Source organism: Myripristis murdjan, chromosome 8 (assembly GCF_902150065.1).
Source record: "Myripristis murdjan chromosome 8, fMyrMur1.1, whole genome shotgun sequence".
NCBI lineage: Eukaryota > Metazoa > Chordata > Actinopteri > Holocentriformes > Holocentridae > Myripristis > Myripristis murdjan.
In genome coordinates, this window is record NC_043987.1 from 27242929 (window position 1) to 27270166 (window position 27238).

Genomic DNA, 27238 nt, shown 5'->3' on the forward strand with positions numbered 1-27238 from the left:
GTTTTGTTAGTCTGTTGTTTTTTTATTTTTATTTGTTTTTTGTTTGTTTATGACTGTGTGTGTCACATGTTAATGCTGTAACTTATATTAAATGAAGTTATAACTAATATTCATACACAGGACACAGCAGATTGGTTAAAGTGGGTCTGATGTGCGCAGGCATGACCTGCCGATGTCAGAGTGACCGAGCAGGCTCCGCCCCCCTCCGCGCGCACTTCCGCTCCTGTCAAAATACAACAGACGGGTTCAGTTAGCGACGCTGTGCGTGTGGAGCTAATCTTTGGCTACTTTTCCGTTGTATTTTGGGCTTCACCGATCACATTATTCACCAGGAGGCAGCCGAATACCACTCAGGTGAGAGCACACTAGTAGCTGCGTTAGATATTATGCCTGGTTTCCCGGCCAAATGATCGCTGTGGCCAGTTTAGTCGGACAGTGTGAACTAGCTTAGTTAGCTCCCTAGCTAGCATGAACTTGAATGGTAAACAGTTAAGTCCCGTTTTGTTTGGCTAACGTTACCCTGATAGCCTCAGCTGTTCTTTGCACAACTGGCTAAGTTTATTACACATGTAAGTGCTGAAATAAAATCAGCAGTAGGTGATGGGTTGTTGGGTAGTTTGGATAATGTTTGTTCGTAAACGGAGGTTCAGTGTAGCCGGGTGAGCCGCACTGGGCTCTGCTTGCTGATAAATGGGATGCTCTTTAAGCCAAACTCCGTCAACTATTAAAGAACTGAATATTATCTCTCTCGCTAGTGAACATAAATGCCTCATAGGACATGGATAAGACCATTTATTATTCAGCAGTTTTCGCTGGGAAATTCGGCCAACATCTGGTCCATCTAACAGGATATATTCTAGTTTTATGACAGAATATAGCTTCGGGACAGGGTTGCCAGATCTGTGAGACAAAAGCAGCCAAACAGCAACTCAAAACCAGCCCCAAACCCGCCCAACCGGGTATAAAAACAGCCCAAAAATGAGCCTAATACCAGAACTCAAAATATGCCCATAAAAATCCATATATGTTGCTTTTAAAGTCCAACAGCATTGCTATAATTGCAAAATGCACTGTAATATCTATAAAATACCATCATAAACAGTAAAGGCAATTTCCCCGGCAAAGGCAATTGAAAATCATTTCAGCTCACCTGTTAAACTCCTGGCTGTCTCCAACATAAAAAAGAACGGGAAAAAACTCCATGAACTTGAACTATTTACAGCGCTGTCCAGTTTCTTTTTAGACATGTTGAGATCCCTCGCCCTCGTTCAATACAGTTCATACAGAACTGTATTGAACGAGGCCAGAATCTCTCTGGTGGGCTCAAACTCGTGGCAGCAGGTTTCATTAGTCATTCAAAATATAAATCTTTATTCATAGGCATTATTCATCATCTGTATGCCACAGGTCTGCCCAAGCCCAACCCGCGGACAAAATTTGTTACCCGCGGCAACACTTAAAAAGTAGCCCAATTTGGCGGAAAAAACGCGGACTTGGCAACCCTGCTTCGGGATAGTTTTTTTTTTTTTTTTTTTTTTTTTTTGGCGGAGGAAGATTGTAAGAGTAGTGAGAGACGAAGTAGTTCTCCAGGTTGAAATTAAACAACACACGTGCTACTTTGTGTATTGGCTGTATTGAAGGGTGACTCCCACTGGTTATCCTCTTAACTCATGTTGTGCAAGGTTTGTGCATTCGCGAACAACAAACAAACACACTTTAAAGTTGCCAGATATACCTAGCTGTAAAATGCGTTTTGTGTAAGATGTACCGCTGGAGCTTTTCTCAAAGGAGGTAAGTTAATTTTATTGCATTTCTCAATATCTTCCCTCCTCATGGCCAGACCCATGGTGGTGGGTGCGGCGCTTATGGAGCCATCCACCAAGCCTGTGGCCAACCAGGTGGCCGACGTGGTGTTTGTCATCGAAGGCACAGCAAATCTTGGACCCTACTTTGACTCTCTTCGAAAAAATTACATACTGCCTGCCATTGAGTAAGTGGAAAACACTCTCCTTTGTTAGTTACTCTCCCCATTCAGTCCAGTCTGAATGTCTTTGTTATTGTTTTTTTGTTTTTTTTTAACACAGGTATTTCAATGGTGGCCCCCCAGCAGAAACAGATTTTGGTGGCGATGTGAGTTCATCTTTTTCTCTGAAGTGTTTCCCATATTTTCTCCGTCCATATTGTCTGAGGAGAAACATTAAGAAGAGCTTTTGCTATCATTCTCTCTGTCTGTCCTCTCTGTCCCTCTAGTACGGAGGCACACAGTATGGCCTGGTGGTGTTCAACACAGTGGACTGTGCGCCCGAATCGTACGTGCAGTGCCACGCTCCGACCAGCTCCGCCTTCGAGTTTGTCTCTTGGATCGACAGCATCCAGTACGTTTTGGGAAATTTTTTAAAAAATGGATTATCATAGTGTGAGCATTCTTGTGCTTTTTGTTTTATCCTAACCAAGATATTCTCAGTCAAATTGAATTTATGAATAAATAAATATACCCCTGTTTGTCGGCGCAGGTTCATGGGAGGTGGAGCAGAGAGCTGCAGTCTGATTGCTGAGGGACTCTCTGTGGCCTTGCAGCTCTTCGACGACTTTAAGAAGATGAGGGAGCAAATGTGAGGCAGTCTTGTTGTTTCACGCCACACTTCTCACTGATTCATAAGTTTAGTAAATGTATTTGAAAAGTAGAGTCAGCACCTGCTTGTGGTGGACTCGTGACTCAAAAACTCATCAGTCAGTCATTTCAAAAGTAATAACGTCATTTTACTTATACCCCCTGGGAGCAGTAATGATCCTCCAAACCTGGCAGCTGCATCCCTTCTTGTCTTCACAAATCAGACCAACTCAGTTGCCCCACCTGTGTGAATGATCAGGGTAACAAAAGCACACTGATGCCCAGTGTTGCCGTCATCTTTTTGCTTGATAAACGCAAAGCAGCGGTACACTTTCCATCAGGAGTGAATAAACTTTCTTGCCTCTAAAGTTGCATAATTAATTACCTGTAAAGGGCGAGGCAAACAAAAGTAAGAAAAACAAATTGCAGGATGGTTTTGATCAGAAAGTTTTGATCATGCATCGGCCTGATATTTAGAGGAGGCAATAACTTAAAGCTTAATGCCTTATTAAAACACACTTTGTTATTGTCCGCTTCCCATCAAGAGCACCTTCTTCACAATTTCTGTCACAACACACACGCAGAACATGCTAGCTTTCATAACTTTTTAATATGTAATGCCTTGTTTGATTGATAGTTGTGTTACAGTAGGACCTCGATTATCGGACCCTCCAATTATATGGAAGGATAGGTCAGCCTTTTTCCTTTATTTATTTATTTATTTATGTATTTATTTTCCTTCCCACTCCAAGCTGTGCAATACTCTGTTGTAGCCTACAGCACAGTAAGCTCCCCACCTAATTCTGTTTTTATTACAGTATTATTGTCCAGATATCCAAAATCCTTTCATTCCCGAGGGGTTCAGATAGTCAAGGTTATGCTGTATTTTGTATTAAGTAGGCTATACATATGTATTGGGTGTATTATACATGTCATTATGAAACTGAAATAACAAGTTATTGTGCCAGTAATTTCTTGGGAACATGCTGTTATCAAGGTTGGTTTATACTTCATGTCCTACAATGAATGTCTCCTGACAGTGTTGTATGACATCTGATAGCCTTTGGCATTTTCAGGCCACACACCAGTGTGTTGGTGAGCGACCTGTCTATGGGAAGTGTGTGATTTCTGAGCTGGGATTTGTCCGGTGCCAGCTCATGTGTAAAATCAGCCGCTGATGCTTTCTGTCAGACAGGAAGTAATGCAGTCTGACAGAGAGCTCATCCTGAACCCTAATTCCAACGTTGACCTCTGTACCTGACTGAAATATCCGACAGAAAGCATCTGGGGCTGATTTTTTTTTTTTTTTCCTCACATGAGCCTGGTGCCATGGCTGTACCTACAGCTTCAGGTACCTCAGCCCAGAAATTAAAGGCAAGTTTGCAATTTCTGTGACAGTCCAACCCTCACAAAATAACTGCATTGTCTGCATTCCCTACAGGCTCAGAGCAGCTGAGTCTATAGGGGATGTGCTTGATTTTCACAAATATTGCATATTAGTGCTTTAAAATATTTCTGAAATTCTTTATGATCATTATGATCCAGAGGTGAGAGCATTTCGAAACCAACTCTGCCAGCCTTTCCTCAGTACCTTTGATAAATACAATAAATTACAAACAAGAACATTGTTCATGAAATCATGGACAGTTTGTTTCTCCCTGGCAGTGCAGAATGCTCTGTGGTCCCACACCTGTCAACCAATCAGGGCTACACAAGAAATCATGATGCATGTCTGCAGTCCTTGAGTTTTCAGAATATTCACAAGTGTCTTATCTTGTGTAAGACATTCAAAACGACTCCAAAATTTCAGAAAATGGGTAGTACACCTTTTTTTTCTTACAGGGTATAAATTATCCTTTGCACCATTAGGTGACACACACAGGTGTATCCACCAAGTCGTGCACAGAGTGTGCAGTTTGGCTTGTCAAAAACAGAGAGAGTGGAGGTGGGCAGAGTGCAAAGGGGCCAAAAGCTTGTGTTCTGAGCACCGTTGAAGCAAGTGGGAGGATATAAATAGAGAACAAGATGGGCCCAAACACAGATTCTTGGGCGAGTCCACAGGAAAATGTGTAGCACTACCCAGGCGAACAGCGAGCTGTATGATGAGACATACAGCTCAAACAGCGCAGCCTGGAAGCCACGGCACACGCTGTCCATCCCACATTAATCCCTGTAAGTTGCTCCTTTAGCAGCTGGTGATGACACATTAGTATCAGACATTCAGGCATATCACTTTTCTCTGTCTGCCTTTGCTAGAGGTCAGACCCACAAGGTGTGTGTGCTGCTGTGCAACTCTCCTCCGTACCTGCTTCCTGCCGTGGAGAGCGTCAGCTACACCGGCTGCACGGCAGACAACTTGGTCAAGATCATCAGAGATGTGAGTAACTGCTGACATCATTTCCTTAGTTCTGTGTAAGCACTCAGGCGTTGAAAAACATACAGGCTCGAAAATGATTTCAGTGCCTCGCAGATTAAATTCAGATGGCTAAACAAGCGTAAAGAGGACAGTAGATGTATTTCATCTAAACAGTTTTGCTCGCAGATGATGTGCTCACCAAAGTCTGTCTTGCTTCTCAGAAAGGAATCCACTTCTCCGTGGTGGCTCCCCGGAAGCTGCCGGCTCTAAGGGCTCTGTATGAGAGGGCGTCCCCAGTCGGAGGGGCGGGTGAACCCCATCCGGACTACAGTCAGGACCCCTTCCACATGGTCCTGGTCAGAGGCATCGCACTTCCTAGTGAGAAACATAACACTTCTCTCTGTGGGCCAGTGTGTGTTATTTGTGTATAAAATGTCTCTTACATACAGGTAAAACATATTCTATGTAAGGATGGGAGTATATATTTTTAAAGAATATTTATTGTATGATATATTAAATGTAGTAGATAGTTTGGTTTTAATGAATGCCTATGTATAAAAGATCCACTTGTATGTTAAATAGGGTTTTTGAGGGTCGTACATGAAACCACACTCGAGTAAATCACATTCAGGTGGCTCACATCAGTCAATACCTGCTGTATGTACAAACCGCATGCAGCAAATCAGCTAAGTAAATGTACACATCTATCACATTATCAGTACACACCAAGTATCCATATACCTAGTGGGTGAACAAAAGACTTCAGTTGCACTCGGCCACCAGAAGGTTAATAAAATATCAAACCCAGTGGTTCATAACAAGAACTATTGATTAACCAAAGTGTTGGGCAGTGTTAACCAAATTGAACCTACCTCTCCCCTCATCTGCCAAGGACAGGCTAATTAAAACAACTTACCTGCAAAGAAAATCTTTTACCAGCAAAACTAATGCGTATGTTTTGATCATGGAAATATGTCACCATACTCTTTTTCAGTGTGTTTTGCAGTTGGTTAGAAATTCACCCCTAACAGGAAGCCAATTAACCATCCAGACAGTGAAGAAACAATCAGAAGCCTGGATTGTACAGAAGCATTGTTTTAGTTTTTATTTGATTGGCTCTTGGTCACAGAGTGTATATTGGCCAGCAGGGACAGTGTGAAAACAAATGTAAGACGATATGTAACAATAATGTAACTGGTAGGTGACCTTTATTGATTTGTCCACTGAAGACCAAGTTGAAGTCATTTACGGGTGTCAGAGGATAGCTTTGGTAATGTAAATGGGAAACGGCACCGACAGTACACCTTGAAACAAAAATCAAAAATCAAAATAAGGTTGCAAACTTTGCTTTCCAACAAGTTTAATTTAGCTTTTATGACGCACCGTCCGCATTGTCCTGCTGCAGCTAATGTCTTCACTTAAACTTGGACCTCAGGAATTCCATCCAAAAGAAACAAAACATCCGTGTTGTCGAAATTTACAAGGCTGAAATTCCAGAGTGGTGTAAGTTTCTCGACACTAAAGCCAGCAGCGAAGTTGTTATAGTTGCTGTTACAGTTATAAACAATGGGTGTGAATATTTTAATGTGGCCTGGGTTGAAAAATACTGAACCTGTCCTCTACACTGCAAAAAGTCAAAATCTTACCAAGATTATTTGTCTTATTTCAAGTCAAAAATGTCTTATTTCTAGTCAAAATATCTCATTACACTTAAAATAAGACATGATCACCTCAGAAGTAAATTGTTTTTAGACAATTTTCACTTGTTTCAAGTGAAAATTCACGTGAAACAAGTGAAAATTTGCTTGTTTCATTGGCAAAATTTGCCAGTGGAACAAGCAAATTTTCACTTAAATTTTCACTTAATTGCAGACTGTGGCATCAAGCGAATGACTACCAATGACCTAACACACACATATACACACACACACACACACACAGCTTATTTTCACCAGCAGCTGACTGGTATATTAGCGGTCCTGACATCATGAGCAGCCTGATGACAAGAGCTTTTTTCTGTTTTTTTTTCTTTTTTCTCCAGTTTCTTCAGGTGGAGGCCCCGGGCCGCTCAAGCCTGTCCTCCCTCCTCAGCCGCTGCCTGTCAGCCAGCCTCTTGGTGTGGCTTCACAGGCCCCCCCACCCATCAGCACAGCCCACGCTTATCAGGTAATGACTAAGCAGCCACACAGACAGAGGCTGCCCAGAAACTAATTCCTATTGTCTGGTTTTGGCTCAGTTTCAGACAGTGGTTGTTGTGTTCCTTCCCTAAAACGTTTTACCCGGCATTGTCTGCCTTTTAATCTGCCTCCTGCCAGAACCCACCCTCGATGACTGCTGCTCAGGCGGCGGCACAGATGGCCGTGGAGGCAGCCAACAACCAGAAGAGTCGATGTGAGTTACCGGGCCAGCACTCTGTGGGCTTTTGTCAACATCATCTCATGTCAGCAGAGCTTTTAGTTAGCGTGTCTGACTGTGTGTTTTACAGTTGAGTGTTTCCGCACTTCATCTGGGAACAGGCTTTCAAAAGACACTGTCACTGTTTTTGACATTTACAATTTAGGCATTTAGCAGATGCGCGTATCCAGAGTGACTTACGATGATTGCAACGGGCAGAGACGCTTACATTTCTAGATTATTAAAATTGTAAGGTGAGCAGTGGTCAGAGCGATGCCGCCCGTACAGTATTTCTCATAGAATAATCATGAGTAACAACCAGGAAAAGAAATAATAAGATTCCTGGCAGCTTCCTTCTAACTTTGCACCTGTACGTGTTCCACATTTGGCAAATCTCTCTCTCCTCCTCCAGTCCCAATGGTCAACCAGGGTCCTCCGTTCAGCGGCCAGCCCTCCCTCCCCTCTGTCGCCGGGGTGAAGCTGGCCCCGTCCGGCCAGCCCAGCTTATCAACGGTCACCACGACGACGCCTCCCATGATGTCACAGCAGCAAGTCCCTCCCAATCAGCAGCAGCAGCAAGTCCCGCCCCCAGGACAGCCTGCGCCCAATCAGCAGCAGCAAGCACCACCTCAGCAGCAGGCCACAGCCAATCAGCAGGCGGCGTCTTCAGCACAGCCTGGCATGGTGAGTGACGATAAACGCAGGCATGTGTGGAATGTGAGGAGACGTGTTGGAAATGGTCAACATTTATACGAGTCTCTGCAGGACGTCCTGTGATGAATCAGTTCTGGGCCACGTGCACCCACGAGGGTTAGGGTTTGGTTTATGGTTTTGTGAGGGGGTTTACGGCTCCCATAGCAGGGCTGTTACAGTGAATTAATTTTCTGACCAATCACAGCAGTCATGGGCGAATCTTGCCAGAACTGTGCTCAGATTCACAGAAACATGCACCTGACACTGTAGCCATTTGCAAAATTCCCAGTTTTTCCAGATGGTGGTGCTGAACACCATGACCAAACCCTTCCTGTGTCAAACCATGAACCACTGCAGACATTTGTAACTGATAATCACATGTTAGGCCGGCTCACACAGAAGGATTTTTTTTTTTTTTTTTCAAATGTTTTATCATTTTAATCTCAGTTTTGTCGCATGCACATCACATTAGAGAGAGCATCTTCTCACTTCACGATGCACTGTGCAGTCAGTCGAATCAACCAGCTGTGCACTCAGTCTGACAGCGTCCCACCATGAACACCAAAATGAAACTTATCAAATTGAAATTTAAACTCATTTAAATTTTAGGTTTTGTGTGAAAACCCTTGTGTTAATAACTGTGTTTGGAAACAATAACATGACACTTTTTCTCCTACACTGCACGGTTCAATGACGTAAGACTTGGTACACATATCCAGCTAACCAAATTCATCCATCCACAGAACCATCACTTCTACACCTTTTTTTTTTTTAAATTTTTTGAGACTTTTTAATATTTCCTTCCTCATTTCCTGACATTTGCAGTGCCTGGATCGCCCTCTTAAGTACTCTGTTTTCCGTGTTTCCAAGAGCACCCAACATATTCTTGATCTTTATTTGATGATACAGAGCGACCAGTCATCTTTTTATGTGGGCCACGAGATATATTTTCATTTTTAATTTTCCCATAAACATTGACCTTCTTCACATTTGTGTAACTTGTTGCACGTTGGCCCGATGTCATGTTGACACGATTCTTGTTGAAAAGCCTTTTAATGAAATGCCATCAAACGAGTTGAACTGTCTCCAGAGCAGCTTTGAACTTTTCATGTAAGCATTTATTTTTCGTTTAATCATATATTTATATAATATCTGTGTATGTAAACAGCTTTGTCCTTGTAGCTAAGAGAGCCGAGATTGTAATCTGTGATGCTGTGTGTGCACGCTGCAGCTGACATTGCAGATTCGCTCGGTGTTTGTCTCAAGCTTAATATCAAAATGAATTTTAGATGTTTGCATTACTATCAGATCAAAACAAGACGATGTTCCCTTTTCTCCAGAAAATCATCATGGGTATAGTCACTGTTGTTTTTCTGGTTCATTCATTTGTTGTTTCTGGTGGTAAATATTCTCTAATACAGTCTGAACTGTCCTTGTGTATAGGAATTAACATGTGACAGCTTGAATTTAACAAGTTTTCCAATTCAGTCAGATCTACCAAAACAATGTGCGTATATTCAGGCTTATGTGGACATAATTTATCATGTATTTTTTTTCTTTCTATGTATTGCTAAGTATACTAAATTTCTGACCTGCAAAGAGGGGTAACACTTAATCTTGGTTGTCCGCTGTTCACTCCACCATGTGTCAATTGACTGTCAACAAGATTTCTCTCAACATAATGAATAACGCGCGTTCAGCAGCCACTTGTAGGCTGTTACAAAGGGCATCTCATGCACTTACCAACAGACCTCATCAGCTGAGTGTTTACTCTCAGCTCCGCCATGTATAGATTTGTTTCCCGAGCCTTTTTTTTTTTGTGATGAAAATTAAACCTAACTCGATTCCTAACCCCAATCCTTAATCCTAAATCCGGACTTTAACTCTTACTGTTATTTCACATGTCTAATCCTAATCCATTTCTTTTATGTGCCTGAACTTAGCTTTGCTGATTTTTTTTTTTTTTTTTTTTTTTCCTGATTCCAACATCCGCCTTGGTGGAGCTGCCAGGTTGCAACAGATTTTGTACAACAGTAGTTTGAACAGGTGTTTCAGACAAACAGCTTCTGCATGGCTGGGCTACATTTTGCTAAACATTTGTCGACAGCCAACTAAAAATACCTGGCTGATAGTGGGATAGTTGACAGCTGATGTCGGGACATTTCTTGATACATGGTTGAGAGTCAGCAGTGGACTGTGAATATACCCAAAGGGATTCCATTTCATTGTTTTCTTCACGTGAATTGTGTCTGTAACACGGATCCTCTTCTCTTGTTTCGTCGACAGCCCGGTGTCTCTGGTGCTCAGGGCAACGCCAATCCGATTGGACAGCCGCAGGGAGTGGCCAATAAGATTGTAGCATGGAGTGGCGTCCTGGAGTGGCAAGAGGTAACACTAATAATTGTACTGAAATATGAGTTGATATCTCAATTTGAAATAGTTGACTCTCTCTCTCTCTCTCTGACCGAATGATTCCTGTCATGAAAGAAAAGCACATTTTGAGCTACCATGAACGTTGTCAGTCATCTTAAAATCTTTGCTCACACCGTACCGTACCGTATTCTTGTGATAATAGAGTCATCGGTGTTCTTGAATTAGCGACAACTGATTATCATCGATAAGGCTATATTTCAGGATTTTGGGATGAAACCCATCTGCCTTAGATGAAAGTCACTTCGGCACAGTGGTTCCCAACTCGACTTCTTGAGACAAAGAGTCGTGCAGAGTTTCTGTCCAACTAAACACTTAAAGATGAACTGCGGAGTTTGCTATCTAAAGAAGGCGGATTTGTTTTTCAATCACAATTTCACTCAAACAGAAGGGCAGTGTGTTGTGCATTCAGATGTTCGTTGAAATTCAGTATATCTGACTTCTGATGTAAGTGAGTTCTAGTTAATGCGTTATTACAATCTAGTAATGAATAAACCCACTACCAGCTGATTAAGTTCAGTTTGTCTTCTATTGCGATATACAAGGTTTTCTTCTATTCAGACAGTTGAAAAGGTGAGGTGTTCGTACCTGCTTGACAGTTTCGACTGTGGCTCCAGTCTTCCTCAGAAGCGTCATCCGACGTATTGCTGACGTGTCATTTTGCTGCATTCAGCAGCAAACATACATCGGGGAAACGGGAAGAGCATTCAACACCAGAAAAAAAGAACATCAAAAAGAGTGCGAGAAAGAGACAGCAGGAGGTTTCACACGGACCCAAAAAGACAAAGCAGAACAGGAAAATCTAAAATCAGCCATCACAGATCACTGCAGGAGAAACAACCACATCATGGACTGGGACAATGGGAAAATCATCACATCGGAAAAAAACAAATTCAAACGTTGAATAAAAGAGGCTATAGAGATCAGGAAGCGGGTAAGTGGCACCATCAACCGGGATGAGGGGGCGTACACCCTCTCGCACACCTGGGACCACCTAAGGAGAGGGGGGCGTGGTCGCTGATCGGCCCGACAGACTCTGACAGGTCTGTCAGGCCGATCAGCTGATAAATGACACGTCAGCAACACGTCGGATGACGCTTCTGAGGAAGACTGGAGCCACAGTCGAAACTGTCAAGCAGGTATGAACAGCTCACCTTTTCAATTGTCTGAATAGAAGAAAACCTTGTATAAAACCCACTACCAGGTGGTTACGGCACCTTTTGCACAACACGAACTATATATCTACTAGAGTAAAGTTTTATAAAGTATGATTTGACACAAAGAGAATTACGCTCTCCATTCACTGTGATGGGACATCATGTAGCAAATTCAGGCTACATCGGTCTTGCCCAAGTTTCCAACGAGGAATTTCGATTGAATGGCTGTTTGGTGTAATGCTTCTAAGTAGGAGATTGTTTTTCTGACTTCAGAGCACTTGCCTACTTGAAAACCACCAGTGGTACCGGGGCCCACTTTCCTCTCTAAGTGCCACCAGTTTCCAAAAACTCTGCAGTTCATCTTAAACTGCATTTATCTGGTGTCTGAGGTCTAAATCAGTTCCTATTAAACCGCTAGAATTAAAAACTAACCGGGCATTGGGTCTTAAGGATTGGAGTTAGGAAATATTGCCCTGGCCAACAATATTGCAGTCACCACCACTGCCTTGGACCTATCACTGGTAAGTCTAATAACAACCTGCCATTGACTATTGCACAGTATGATTAATTGCACATCATTTTACCTCTCCTCGACTATTGGTTTAGCTCGGTGTCAACACATCGATTTGGTTGACAGTTGCAGTGCTGAGCCAGGAGAATGGGTGTTAATGGCTTTTATGCGACACTCATGAGCATTCAAGTGTTTGTGTTTGGTGGACTGACTCGATCAATTGCCTCTATCGATTATAGTCTCATTCTCCCCCTTGCGTTAGTCAAAATAATCAAAGTAAGATAGCGGAGAGGAGTACGAATCGGAGGCTCATGAGACCCCGAATCTTGTCTCTGAAAAAAGTTTCACACAGCCAGAGTGGGCTCTCATGAAAAATCGCTCTAAATCCACCATGTCCTCCTGCAGGTCATCCCATTAGACTTTCAGCTCTGCAAGTGATTCTTCTCCAGAGTCATCACTGTTTGGAATAATAATTGGAATAATAATTACGCTATAGAGAGTAAAACTCATTCAAAGAGACACTTGATTGTAAAAGCAAAAGCAGTGCACTTTGCCGGAGCTTGCCTTGAGTACATTACAGTCAAATTGATGAATGTTTTTTTTTTTTTTTTTTTTTGAAATGCAGTTGATTATCTCTTAAAACGATTTTTCCATATAAATGGTTAGACAACATCTCATAATAGTTTGGGTGGCTTGTTCAGCCCACCACCAGTTCAGAGCAGGATGGTTTTGTGACTGTCCGCCTCTCTGGCTCACCTCGGTGTGCTCGGTAAGCCCCGGGCATAAATATCACATGTGTGCTCAGGAAAGCCCAGCACAATACATTTGTAATGAGCGGCACAAGGACTACAGCAGGCTTGACCACTATTGGATTGATTAATCATTGATCTTGTATTGATGCCATGAAGATGAACAGTGCTGGCAATTTCCCCAAGGGGTTGATGATTGACGGCCTTAGAAAGTTGTATTTCTTTCTTTCTTTTTTTTTTTTTTAGCTCAGTCCTGCATTACACAGAGGTTTTTGCTTGGAAAACGTCTTCAAAACGTCTAAATGAAGTTTTGCATGATTTAAATGTGTTATCAGGCCTTTTTAGAAATGTTTAATATCTAATAATATCTTGAATACAGTTATTAGATGTCTTATTTTTTCCATGATACAGTGGCAGGTTTCTTTGCACTGCGTGTCCGCTCAGTACAGCAAAATGCAAACATGCAAAACTCTTTTTCTCCTGCATATCTACACTCCTACACACCTCCTAAACACAGCTGGAGTTCAGGTCCTTCAACATTTCTGTGTCCTTTTTCTTTAATGTGTGTGTGTGTGTGTGTGTCCCATTTATTTCGTTTTTTCATTAGTTATTGTCTGCTCAATGAGAAATGGGCTGGTTTTGGCAGCTTTTTGTTTAATAGAGGAACACTTCACCCAGAAGCTATCTATTTTGTATCATGCTCTCACCCCCCTGCGCTCTTGAATGTCTGGCAAAAAAGTTTTAATCTCACAAAGAACAAAAGTTACAAAAACTGATGGGGGAAGTTTGACGCCAGCAAAAAGGATGTCGATATGTCAGTTTCAAATTCTCAAGCTCCTCATGCAGCATAATGATGATTGTTCAGCGTTTCATACACAGGTGCTCATGCATGAGGCCTTTCCTGGATGTGGTTTCCGTGGAAATGTTTTACTGTAATTGGGTTTGGGACGTACTGAGCATAGGAATGGAGACCGAAGACTTGGATTAGGCTGCGTGAAGAATTTTAAAACTTGATTCAGACGTTTTCATATCCTGTTTTTTCTCCTGTTTGTGGAGCTCGCTGGTCACCTCCATTAGAGTTTTTGTTTTATGTCAGGTATGTAATCAAAACTTTTTTTTTGCTGGACCTTCAGTGGCCTACTCTTGGCGGTAAGTGCACAACACAACATAGATAGCATTTGGATGAAGTGTTCCTTTAAATTCATCTTGAATTAAATAAAAAAAAAAAAACAACATTATGCAGTGACAGGTTTCTTTGCGTCACCAATCTAGTTTCATGACAGAAACCGGTTAGGAGTACAACATGGACAAACTTGGAAACATGGAAAAATTTATTTCCGAACGTATTTCCATAGTTTTTCTAGCTTATCCTAAACACAGCCCCTGAAACAATTAATTTCCTGGTGTCTTTTTCTTACACTGCCCATTTATAGTTTCAGAGCTTTAATTAGCTACTGTGTGTTTTATGAGAAAGAGGCATTTTTTTTACTAGCTCTGTTTATTTTGTTTTTTAAATTGGTCTTACATTCAGTTATAAGCAGCGTCAAATTGGTCTTAAAGTCTTTAAAAGTGGCTTTCTGAAACCCGCAGATAACCTAAAGTGTTGTTAGCCACATGCCTCCTGTTTTGTCGGCTAACATCCTGACCTCCTTTGTCTCTTTGCTCTCACCCGCTTCCCTCTGTCCTGGTCCCTGCAGAAGCCTAAAGCCTCGTCTATGGATTCAGCCACCAAACTCACTCGCTCTCTGCCGTGTCAGGTGCAGGTCAACCAAGGAGAGAATCTGTGAGTAGCCACGCTGCATCAAAAAAAAAAACCCTGATATTATCTGCGCAAATACTGAGTACACAGCATGTATACAGTTTCAACACAGCTGTCCTGTCTGTGTCACTGAACAGAAACACAGACCAGTGGCCACAGAAGCTCATCATGCAGCTGATCCCGCAGCAGCTACTGGTGAGAAAGCTCTCCCTGCCTTTGCCTTTGTTTGTGTATTTGTAAATGCGGGGTGTGTTTTGGTGACTCCTGTTTGCAGAGATGACTGGTTTATGAATGATGCATAACTAAATCCAAGTCTGCATCTCTCTCTCTCTCTCTCTCTCTCTCTCTCTCTCTCTCTCTCTCTCTGCAGACAACCTTAGGTCACCTCTTCAGAAACTCCAGAATGGTTCAGTTTCTCTTCACCAACAAAGACGTGGAGTCGCTGAAAGGCCTGTACCGTATAATGGCCAATGGTTTTGTAAGTTGTCAAGTATCCTCCCTCTGCCTAAATGTCAGATGTTTCTGTTTTCCCACCCCTGTCCCTGCTCTTATCTATCATTTAGCAGACCTGAATACATTTTCCATGAGTCACAGCTCTCGGTGCAGGTCCCGCCTCTGTCCAGTAGATGGACTCTGAATGTGAAGCTGAGCTGCAGTGCTATGCAGAAGACTCTAGAGGGGGCGCCAGGCTGTACATTTAGTCCCCGACGAGCTAGATAATAGGATTTTAAACATGCTCTGCCATCAGTATGGGGGGAAAAAAGAACTTTAATTGTTTAGTTTGATTCAGTTCCAGAAGGCTAGCATAATGATAGGGGGTTTTGTCAATGTGGTGCATTGTCTCTGAATGTTAATCAGGTTATACCATTGAGAAATAGCAGAGGCATTAATAGTATTCAGTCCAGCTGAGCTCTGTCTCTTTTGCCTGAATTTGATTTACAGCACAGGGAATGCACCATATGAATTAAGTTAATACTATTTCCATTTAATTTTTTAAAACTGATATGTTTGATTGGGCGATGGAGCCCGGGACTCAGTTCGTGTCTCCGAGCCCAAGCCCATATCATAATTACAACGGGTCCCATTTGATGGCTTCTTGTTGCCCTTTGACCTTCCCTGCAGGCTGGCTGTGTCCACTTCCCCCACACTACCTCCCCCTGTGAAGTGCGGGTGCTGATGCTGCTCTACTCGTCCAAGAAGAGGATATTTATGGGCCTCATCCCCAACGACCAGAGCGGCTTCGTCAACGGCATCCGGCAGGTCATCACCAACCACAAGCAGGTCCAGCAGCACCGAGCGGTGAGTGGTGGTGGGGGAGAGGGAGGGGGAGCGGGTGGGAGGAGAGCAAGATTTGTAAAAGGGGGAGAATATATGGGGAACAGCGAAGGAAAAGACATCATAGAATGGGGAGACAATAAAGAAGCAATAATGAAGAGGCGTTATAGAGGCGCGCAAGGGAATTGGGCCTCATTGTTTAAGGCATCACAGTGCATTGTTATTGGCATTTCATTTAGCGAGCCAGCATCTTCAGAGCAGCCGCTAACATCTCTCATTCTTGTATAAGCTAATGGGTCCAGCGCTAGCTAACCTGCTGCGGCAACATTTGCTGACGATTTGCTGACTCTAATCTTATTATCTCTGCTTAAGTCAAGCAAATATATGCTGTAAACATACAAACAAGTTGTATCAAATTAGTTATCCCCTCAACATAACTGTAGACTGTGGGAAACACTATGCTGTCAAAAATGAAAGGAATTATAGCCATTGTAGTTCCCTTGCATGCTTTCAGAGCCTCACAGCCTTAAATCATGATTCATGTGTTTTTTATGAAAGCTTTACATTCACAAATACCACATTCCAATTGCAGCATTGTTTATTGCAGCAGTTGGAATGACTCTAAAATAAAAGCGCTAAAGTGCTCCCTCCAGTGATTTCATGACCCCAGTACTTTTCAAAACTCTTCCTTAAACAGTTCAGTGATGGATGATTATCTCCACTAATGACAATCTCAGTCAAAATGAGTCTCATAATGATGGATTAGAAAAAAAAAGAAAAAAAAAAAAAGATGGAGGACTCTTTCTCTGTGTCTACTTCCAGACTGTGCAGAGCATACCAGAGAAGACAAAGCAGCAATTGGTGGGGGAAAACATAAGAACCTGGTGGCTTTTAGATAATCTGTTTTGCAGTGCTAACATAGCAAGTGCCCGTATATTGAATAAAAATCACGGTGTGTTTAATAATTGTTGGGGAAAAAAAAATACTTAAGAGATTTTTTTCCCAGTCTCATTTGTGGGTGGTTTCATTGTCAACATGGGAAACGGGAACTGATTTCATTCTTTTTATAACACGGCCTTTCAAGTCTCACCGCCGATATTCACAGTTGAGAAAATATAACACTGTCTGATGTTAGTGTGCAGCGAGGGGTCTGCTGCAGCAAACAGCGAACGGGTGCATGGATCACACGGGTGATTAGTGACGTCAGCTAGATGTCATCAGGATCTGACCATCAAGCCCCTGATCTTTGTTTTTAACCACCGTCTTTTGACTCTCACCTCTGCTGCAGGTGTAAAAGTGCTCACTCTCCACTGTGTAGTGTGTCAGCCGCTGTGATATAGCGTCCTAATCACTGAACTTTAATGGAGTAGAACGGACATTGAACTGTTTGTCATGGCCGTTCGGCTGGTTCAGAATAAAATTAAAATGGCCTTTCTGGTTAGTTGCTGCAGTGACAACGGGCAGTAAAGTGTGTCACACGCGCTTGAGAACCCTGAAGATATGCTGTGGCGACTTGATAAAAGTTGTAAATAAATATTAATACTTACTACCAAGTGGAATGCAGAAGTTGGCCTGATAGAAAGGCTGCATTTCTTCTCGATGGCAGCAATTCACGTAAAAATGTCCACCGCCTCTTGTCAGTAGTTTTTATTCACTATATAATTCACTAGAAAACACTGTAAAAACGCAAAATCTTACCAAGATTATTTGTCTTATTTCAAGTCAAAAATGTCTTATTTCTAGTCAAAATATCTCATTACACTTAAAATAAGACATGATCACCTCAGAAGTAAATTGTTTTTAGACAGTTTTCACTTGTTTCAAGTGAAAATTCACTTGAAAAATGTGGCAGTGGAAAAAGTGAAAATTCACTTGAAATAAGTGAAAATTAGCTAGAAACAAGAAACAAATTTTGCCAATGAAACAAGCAAATTTTCACTTGTTTCAAGCAAATTTTCACTTGAAACAAGAGACAATTGTCTAAAAACAAGTTACCTCTGAGGTGATCATGTCTTATTTTAAGTGTAATGAGATATTTTGACTAGTAATAAGACATTTTGACTTGAAATAAGACTAATAATCTTGGTAAGATTTTGAATTTTTGCAGTGAATACCTAGACTCCACTGCAAAACGTATGATGAGCACTACATCGTACGTATACTACAATGCAGTTTGTTTCCATGGGATGCCAAAAGTTTGTCACCTGGGATTCAAATGGCAGCTTTTCCTCGTGCAAAAGTGCTCTTTCTCATATAGTTCACTATACGGCAAACACTGTGGACTGAATAGTGAGTGAGTTCCTGAGTGAGCCATTTCAAAGGCAGCCATCGATTTCTGTGATGAAATGGGAGCAGCAGCTGATGACAGACAGCTGGCACGACCAATCCAGGCCCCTAATTGACCTGCCGCACATGTGAAACTCACCGTGATTGGTGAGTTAATCATACACCCAAGAGTTTTTTAAAATGGCTGGCTGAGGTCATGAAATCACCTGCGTAATTGAGCAGGCCGGCTGCCAACATGATAACGTTTCAGTGGAAACGCCGTAGGAGAGATGATGGAGTGAGACGGGTGATGGTAAACTCAAGAAACAGGAGAGGGGAATCCGGAGACAAGGCCCGTCTTTCCAGCCTCCCCGGGTGGACGTTGGGTCAGTTGCTCTCGCTTGGTTCATTACAGTTTACAAGCGCTGCCGCTTTGCACACATGACAAGGAAATTTCACTTGTCATCTTCATCCCCACAAGACAGGGTGCCTTAAAATGTCTGCTTTAGATTAGCTGTCTTCTCAGTCAGGCCTGCACTTTAGCTGCATCCAGTGCCAGGAGGCTGCACGGCTCAAACAATGCAGCATTCAGCCTCAGAGAAGCCGTATGGCTCTGTGTAAGAAAAAAAAAAAAAAAAAAAATTGCCTGTGGCAGGTTTACATGAGTTAAATTACATTTCTCCTCACGGTTGCTCTGCTCTCATAAACGTTGATGGTGCTTGTTTACTCACCCTGCTAATTTTATGTGATCAAAAAAGACCGGCGGATCCTATATGTAACTTGAAGCTTTGTGTGAGTGTGTGTGTATGTGTGTGTGTGCGCATCTGGGTGTGTAGAGAAAGCTGAAGACATGAAATTGTAATGAAGACTTTTTTTCTGCCTCTTGTGTGCCATCACATATTCAGTGCTGCATTGCTAATGGGGAAGTGCTACAGCAATCTTAACATGATTAAAATTTCAATTTGGACTAGTAGTTAAGGTTTCTCTGTGCAAGGCCCTGGAGTCGCATTCTTCGGGAAGTAGATTGGAGTTTGTTCTCTTCACAGTAAGACAAAATTGAATGTTTTTTCCCTGAAATGCGATATGATCTCTAAATGTCTATCCATGATTGTTCAGGTTACTGGGTTAAAGATAGAAGATAAATCATTAGAGAAAGCAGCAGCTGTGCTGTTATTTCCCTCAAAGGAATTGAAGCGGCCTGTTCCTGGCAGTCAGGAAACAACACTTTGTCTTAGCAGAGACACGGGGTGAATTGTTCAAACTCAGGAAGATGGATGGTGGCAGTAAAATTGTTTTTCTATCACGTTTTTAATTTTTTTTTTTTTTTTCCAAAGTCTATAATTAACAAGGAGGGGTGCATTTAATTTGTGCTCAGAAGAGGCACGCAACACCTTCATGTTTCTTAGTCTCCACCTCAGCTCACATACACACGAGCCGCCCACGGGCAAGGGGTGCAGCTAATTCAATAGCACTGATGCCAGTTCCTCCTTATGCCTTTTAGCATATTGAACATCTCAGCTGTCACCATGTTACTGTCAGCTGAAAACAGCAACTGTCAAATGTGTAAATTGACATATTAGCTGAGATCAAAACACGCCAACAAATATACAGTACAGATACATTACCAGGCATATAGAGCGTTGGCAAGGACCTCGTGGTACAATACGAATCACAGTACTTGGGTCAAAATACGATTTGTATTACAATACAGTGCTCCCTCGTTAATCGCAGGAGTTACGTTCTAAAAATAACCCGCAATAGGTGAAATCCGCAAAGTAGTCAGCTTTATTTTTTACAATTATTATCGATGTTTTAAGGCTGTAAAACCCCTCACTACACACTTTATACACTTTTTCAGACAGGCATTAACATTTTCTCACTTTTCTCTCTCGTTTAAATACTCTCAAAGTTCAAACCTTCGTAGAAAAATAAGCAAAATTGCACTAAAAAAAATCCGCGAAACGTGAACTGCGTTATAGCGAGGGACCACTGTACATTGCAGTGAAAATGTATGAATAGTTGAAAATACAACGCACTGCATGACATCAGGGAAGACGAATAAAATACTGAAAAATCAGGTGACTCAAAACAATTTAATTCAAAGATCCCATCACTATTTATTAAAACTGAATTAACACATTGCACTTACTCAAGTCAGTGTATTAACATGCTGATGTCATAACATTACATGAAAATGAAGTGCATAAACAATGCATATTGATAGAAAGAGCTAGAGAAATTGTTGCAGTATTGAGGGCGGAAAAAAATTGTCTTGATTGATTGATTGATTGATTGTTTTATGCTGTTGTGTAGGTGTGTTTGACTGGCCAGCTGAGAATACACGGTTTGAATGAGAATTATCCAACGAGGAGATGAGTGTTTGTGCTGCTATTTTGCTTTTCCCTTTAGTTTTCCCCTCTCACAGCATTGTCTGCCATCGTGTTGTCGCTATTGACTCGCCGAGATTAAGATTAGCAGATTTGCATATTCATTCACACCCACTGCAATCTCTTTGCTGAAGTCTAGACTTCAGTAGCCAGTTCCTAATCTTTGTATTGACTGTCGTGTATTTACTCATTCACTATTCCTAGGAAACATTTGTTTTTGTGTAATAGACGTACTGTACTTAGTATGTATTGTTTGGGAGTGTTTACGCTCGACTGCACAACCGATTTCTTTCTGTGAAATACTAAAGATGACCTTGATGTTGACGTTTTTCCCCTCCTTCAGCAACAGCCGTCGAGTATTTAACCCCCAGCTGCTACAATGGAGCAGCCCAGTGTCCAATAGTCGGCCATAATACTACTAATAATCTTTACTTATATAGCAGTTTTGAAAACAAAGTTACAAAGTGCTTCACAACCAGGAAAAATAAAAATGAACAATGACAAAGGTCAATAAAACAGAAAGAAAAATGAGGTAAAAACTCCCAGCCACAGGGATAAAACAAATGGAATAAATAAATAACTCACAAGGCGACGAGGATAAAAGCCACAGATTATACCAAGGCCTCGCGATTAAAGTAAGTTTTAAGAAGTGATTTTAAAAGACGGTTCTGACGGTGCCAGCCTGAACTTCTCACACAAGTCGTTCCAGCGGCTGAGCGGCCCGACAGCGAAAACCCAGCCACCTTTAACATAATGAGTTACATAACTTCACGTCTTACGTAATATTATCACTTATCCTGAGCAGCGGAGTGGTGTAGGAAGTTACTGTTTAAAGCAGAGTAATGTCATTACAGTTACCGCCACGGCTCACAGAGCGTTCTGAAAGGCGTCAGCCGACATTTCACTTCCAGTCGCTGTGAGGATCAGGAAGTGGTGCCGTTTATTCCCTTTCTTCTTTCCCGATAAAGGTGCACGATGTAGAAAAACTGCATTGAACTTTTGCATGAAACTTGGTAGTTGGGTCTCCTTGGCTCTTGGCGTCTGCGTGACTCACTGATGAGTTATGTGTTTATTCCAGAGCTGTTGTTGGTGGAGTGTTAATGATCTTTCAATCAACCCTGAACTTTAAGAAGTAGCACTCAAAAAAAAAAATTAGCCTACACATCAATGTTTTTTTACTGTAAGTCTCAACTGTGAATTGTATTTTATTGTATTTTTATTTTATTTATTTATCTTTTTTAAACACTTTCTGCTATTTTAAAGGGTACACTATGCAGATTTTTTTTTTTTTTTTTTTTTTTTTTCTCGGGTTGGGTTTGACTCAACTGAGAAAATACTGGGAATAAATACATAATCTATCATTGTGATCATAATCTATCACATTGAGAACTATTAAATTCTGCGCTTAGTCTGTTTTTTATCCGTTGACTCTAAATGGTGCTCAATTTAATTGACCTTGTGCACCTTTAAATCATTACGTGGACTTATTCTTACCAGGCGTGAATGACATTATTTTCTGTTTGTGACCGATTTTTAAATCTACCACTTGTTTGAATTTTCAGCATAACAGTAGTGAAAGTGATTTTAAAATAATATAACGTGTTACTGCACAGAAAGCAACAATGCACCATAATCACACTTACTGAGGGAGGAGTAATAAATAATGAGTTATGTTTAGACAGTAACTTCAGATTGGAGCCTGGACAGTCACAAGAACAGGTGAACAGGTGTGAATGAAGCAGAATGTGGCTACTTATTTGTACTTTTGTACTTATTGTATATTGTTGTATAATGTACATAGGTTGTAGATTGTATATAGGGATGTTATATATATTTTCTATTTTATCTTTATTTTATTGTATTGTATTTTATTTTATTTTTTTAACTATTTTATTCTATCTATTTTTACTTGCACAGTGCAGGAGTTGTCGCAATTACATTTCACTGCTGCTGTACCTGTACATTCATGCATGTGACGAATAAATCTTGAACTTGAACGCTTGTTTATAGATAAATAAAGGTTATTAGAGCCGCATGCTGATGCCAGTTGAACACGGCAGAGACAAACGGACTGAACTCTGTCTTTCTCTCCCCGCGCTGCAGCTGGGTGGTACGGGCGGTCCGATGCAACCCGGTCAAGTCCCACCCAGCCAGAACTTCCTCAACAGGCCCGCCGGCCCCATCCCCGTCTCCCACGGCAACGTCCAGCAGCAGGTAAGTCAACTCTCGCGTCACGGCCCGGCCTGGCCCGTCTGCCTGCATTCCCACATCGGTTTACCTTCCTCCTCTCTCACGGTGCCTGTTGTTTACACCTCTGTGCCTCGGTGCTCACTGATGTCTGCATGCATTACTGTTAACCCTTTCCTCCACTGTCCTCTTTCTGTTTTCTTTTTCTTTTTTTTCTTTTTTTTCTTTTTTACATCTCCACCACTACTCCTCCCCCTCCTCCTTCCTCCTTCTCTCTGATCTCTCCTGTGTCCAGTCTGTGGTGGTGGGCATGCCCCCTGTTAGTCAGGTCACTATGATGGAGGAGCAGCAGAGACAGAGCAACATGGTGAGACCTGTCCCCATGACATGAAACCACAGCAAACAGCACTATGTCTTATCAGGGTTCCTGTGGAAACACACGCACAAACACTCACACTGTCACCCCCCCACCCCCTACCCCCTCCCACGGTCCAGCACCCGGCCGGTGGACTGCCCCTCTCTTATCAGCATGCATTAACTGTATCGATCTCTGCTCAATGTGTAGCATGCCGCTGAGATTACTGGTTTAAAAGAAACACGTTTCATTCACGTTTATCTGCATGCATGCTTCACTTGAACTGAGACATGTTACTATGTGCAGAGCATGAGTGTGCAGTGAAGTGCGCATGGGGAGAGCCACACACACACACACACACACACACACACACACAAGATTGCTTGAACCCTTTCAAATGTTGGATTTAAACAAAAAAAAAAGAGCCTTTGAGGTAAAACAGTGACAGAATTTTTCTAAATTTGTCAGGGCCAGTTGAATAAAAGATATCCGGTGCAGTTTTCTGTGTAAACACACTTGGTTTTGTTGACATTCCAAATTTCTCAGCAGAACAGCGTGTACACACACACACACACACACACACACACACGCACACACACACACACACACACACACACACACACACAAACAAACACTCCAGATCTGGACTGTATGTGCTCAGTGTCGCCATGGTGACACTTAACAAACTTGATTTGATCTTCATAAACATGTTGAATGCATGTCCTGCCTCAAAAGACAAAACGGGAACTTGGTTTTCCTAGTGTGCACTATTGCAGTGGTCAATGTGGGGTCTGAGGACCCCCAGGGGTCCTTGACGGGCTTCCAAGGGGTCCACAGCAAAATGAAGAATGATTGCGGTTTAAGTTTTCCATAATTTAATTGACCTGAAATTGCTATGCTGCAATGAATAATTGATTACTTTACATTCATTTCTAATATTAGCACTTTGAATCTACATTTGTCAGTGTCTAAATATGACATCTTAACAATTTCAAACTGACCACAAGCAAAATACATTTTCGTATCAGGGTTGCCACAGTAACATCACTTCAGATTGGGGTCTGCAGCTTATTGAAAGTCAACTTGGGGTTCAGAATATGAAAAAAAAAATGAAAACCCCGGCACTATAGCTCCACTATTGGTCACAGACTGCACTGGGTACCTTTAAGGACAGATGTAGTCACTGTTTTTTGTCCGACTGTTACCTGTCCTGTTCTCCTCAAATGCTCATTAACATCCTATTTCAAAATCAGTACATGCAGCCTCCAATTTAAAAAAAAAAAAAAAAAAAAAAAAAACTGTTCAATGTAAATACGACTTGGGAGCTTGGGGGTTGGTGACTGACACTGATTTCTCAAACTTTTCTGAACTTGTCAAACTTCCTGACTTCACCAGTGAGCGCGTGTGTTCATCTCACATTAAGAAACAAAATCATTTTCATCCCATTAGGCACATTAGGCATTAGCCACAGGTGGATCTCTCATTTATAGCAGGGCAATGTTTGCCTTCCTGTTACACATAAACTAAAATGTATCATCACTAAGTGCCTGTGTGTTGAGCTGACAACAAATCCATGAAAGTCAAAGTCAGTTGTATTATATCTGTAGACAAGTTAATGTTATCATTATGACCTGAATCAAAGAGAAACGTGTGAACACTCCCAAGTCATTTTTACCTGCTAACACGTTCAGTCGTTTTTCCTGTTTGACGTTTGACATCTGCGGCGTTCCTTCAGATGACGATGAGGGCAGCCGGCCCGGCCAGCCAGCAGCCGCCGGTCAGCGGCGCTCCGCCCAACCAGGTCGCTCAAGGTGGACAAGCCCCGCCCCAGGGGTCCATGCTCCGCCTCCCGAACCCAGGAGCCAATCCGCAGCTTCGCAGTCTCCTCCTCAGTCAACAGCAGCCAGTAAGAGCACAACAGAATGCGTATTGTGGTGAACCTCCACTCCACCGGTCAGCAGTTCATATCCCATAAGGTTGTCAAGTGACCTTTAATCGGCGTGTTCACGAGGTTAACACGGCTCCTCTGTCTCCTCGCAGCAGGGCGGCGTGTCTCACATGCCGGGCATGATGCCTCACCAGGGCTTGGGGCAGCAGTTGGTCCACCCGGCGCCAGGAGGGGGGGCTCAAATGCAGGGCCAGTGGAGGCAGCCGCTGGCAGGTGGGATATCAGCACACACTCCCGACAGAGGTGGCAAGAGCAAGCTGAGCAAAATAGTTCACTCAACTAGAAGTACTGGTGTGTGAGCGAAATTAAAGGGGAGGAGGGTATCACTGAAAACGCCTTTTTCCTAGTTTGGGCCTGGATGTTGCACTCTGGGATGTTATTTACATAATGATTTAAATATAAAATGGTAAATAGAATGACCAGAATAACAAGCAAATCCAGATTGAAGCCAGTTGTTTTGATACAACTGGGCCTCATCAAAAATCAATCCAGCATTTAAAGCACAGGTGCCCAAACTCTCTCCCATGTGGGGCCAAAAATGTATCTGGATGGAGGGCCGCAGGCCAAAAATAAATGTTGATGTTATGTGAATTTACATTACATTAAAATGGATTATATTTTACAGACATTGAATATCATAATTTTTTCATAGATGAAACATTCATAATTTAATAGGTAAGCTAAACAGCACTATGCTGTACATTTCCGTAAAACTGAGATTATTTTTAGTTGCATAAAATTAACGTTTCATGGGCATCACAGTCAGAATTTAACAGCACTTTCAAAATAAGAGGAGAATAACTATGAGCTTGTCAAATGCCATGGCGGGCCCAAACAAAGCCTGCGGGTCTCAAAGTGGCTGGTCCTGATTTAAACTCTTGAATTTGTATCGGCCCGCCCGTCCTGTAGCAGCCATTGGTGGCAGGGAGGAGGGGGTGGGGCCACCAACATTACAGCCAATCAGCAGCCATTGCCTCATTAATAATGAATGAGTGCCTTGTTAGTGTGTACATGCTCGTTAAGCCCTGGAAAATAAGTAACCTAAAATATTTTGTCACAGTTTTCTTCAATTTAAATTTCACAGCCATTTTTGTTCATGACAAAAATACATCATAGAAAATTACCCCAAATTTCTGAAAACACCCCCCCACCCCTTTGAAGGCGCGTGCGATTCTGCTGCTCCCGTTCTTAACCCGTTTTGTCACCGTCCTTATGGATTATTTGATGGATCATTAATAGGGTTAGATGAAGTTGCCCTTGAAAATGAAAAATGAGATGTCATTTAGGTTGTGTGGTTTACCCGTGAAATGATGGATATGATATAGTTTGATTGATTATTCTAGAATCGATCAGTAGCTACTACGCCGGTTGTCCGTGGGAAGTCCTTAAAGAATTTTTCCAGTGTTGGTGAAAATTGGCCTCATTTTTCGGTTTGGCCTCAGGATGAAACTGTTGATTTATTTATTTATTTATTTTTTACCTCATAGGTGTAATGTTTTAGATATTCTACAGTGCACATAATTCAAATAAAAAAATAATAATAATAAAAAAAAAGCCTTGTAATGTTGCACCAACTAGCTCGATGTTGTCAGTGGCTGCAGCTAATTTCTGGGACGAGTTGTGTAATGATAAAGCTGGTGTATCCCATACGGAGTGTTTTATGCAGATAAAACTAAAACCCTCTCAGAAATGAACAGCTTGAGGTAACAGTCATCCTCCTCCAGTCATCCTGGGTTTCATCCTGGTTTTTCCACCATGGCAAGAATTAAATTCTGGTCTACACAGTAAATCCTTTTAATTGTGAAGATTTTTTTTGGCATGAAAATGGTCAGATTTAAAGATATTAAATGTCAGTACAAAATATTGACTCTTGGCAGATTCCGTTAAAAATATTGGCATCAGCCCTCAATAACTCAAATGCTTGAGTCCTAGTTCTTTTCATTTCAAGTATTTTTGGCTCGTAGCAACCAAAGTACAGCATTAGGCATGAGAAGGTGAAATCTAGAATGAACTTACTTGTCAGATCTTATCGAGCTCATTCTGTATTGGTTTAACAATAAAAAATGGTTTTAAAAAAAAAGAGGTTTAGACTGGAAAAATACAGGCCACAGAAGTCACCACACGAGTGTAATCCTAGATGCAGCATATTTTCTCGTGGGGA

The 27238-nt window shown here is 41.9% G+C and overlaps 1 protein-coding gene across 2 annotated transcripts in view; it reads left to right on the forward strand.

The window, feature by feature from the left end:
* Nucleotides 1–217: 217 nt before the first annotated feature.
* Nucleotides 218–27238, forward strand: part of med25 (mediator complex subunit 25) — a 28573-nt gene continuing 1552 nt past the window's right edge. Inside the window, exons 1-19 of one of the 2 annotated variants that reach the window (XM_030058647.1) lie at nucleotides 218–354; nucleotides 1841–1990; nucleotides 2085–2130; nucleotides 2251–2375; nucleotides 2514–2612; nucleotides 4868–4988; nucleotides 5189–5345; nucleotides 7009–7133; nucleotides 7283–7358; nucleotides 7774–8045; nucleotides 10341–10442; nucleotides 14599–14684; nucleotides 14798–14855; nucleotides 15031–15138; nucleotides 15783–15959; nucleotides 22691–22801; nucleotides 23070–23141; nucleotides 24865–25035; nucleotides 25170–25290. In XM_030058647.1, coding sequence (XP_029914507.1) covers nucleotides 1845–1990; nucleotides 2085–2130; nucleotides 2251–2375; nucleotides 2514–2612; nucleotides 4868–4988; nucleotides 5189–5345; nucleotides 7009–7133; nucleotides 7283–7358; nucleotides 7774–8045; nucleotides 10341–10442; nucleotides 14599–14684; nucleotides 14798–14855; nucleotides 15031–15138; nucleotides 15783–15959; nucleotides 22691–22801; nucleotides 23070–23141; nucleotides 24865–25035; nucleotides 25170–25290 — 2173 coding nt within the window. In that variant the 5' untranslated portion in view covers nucleotides 218–354; nucleotides 1841–1844. The remainder of the gene's footprint in view (nucleotides 355–1840; nucleotides 1991–2084; nucleotides 2131–2250; nucleotides 2376–2513; nucleotides 2613–4867; nucleotides 4989–5188; nucleotides 5346–7008; nucleotides 7134–7282; nucleotides 7359–7773; nucleotides 8046–10340; nucleotides 10443–14598; nucleotides 14685–14797; nucleotides 14856–15030; nucleotides 15139–15782; nucleotides 15960–22690; nucleotides 22802–23069; nucleotides 23142–24864; nucleotides 25036–25169; nucleotides 25291–27238) is intronic. The other variant, XM_030058648.1, reaches the window with a different exon arrangement.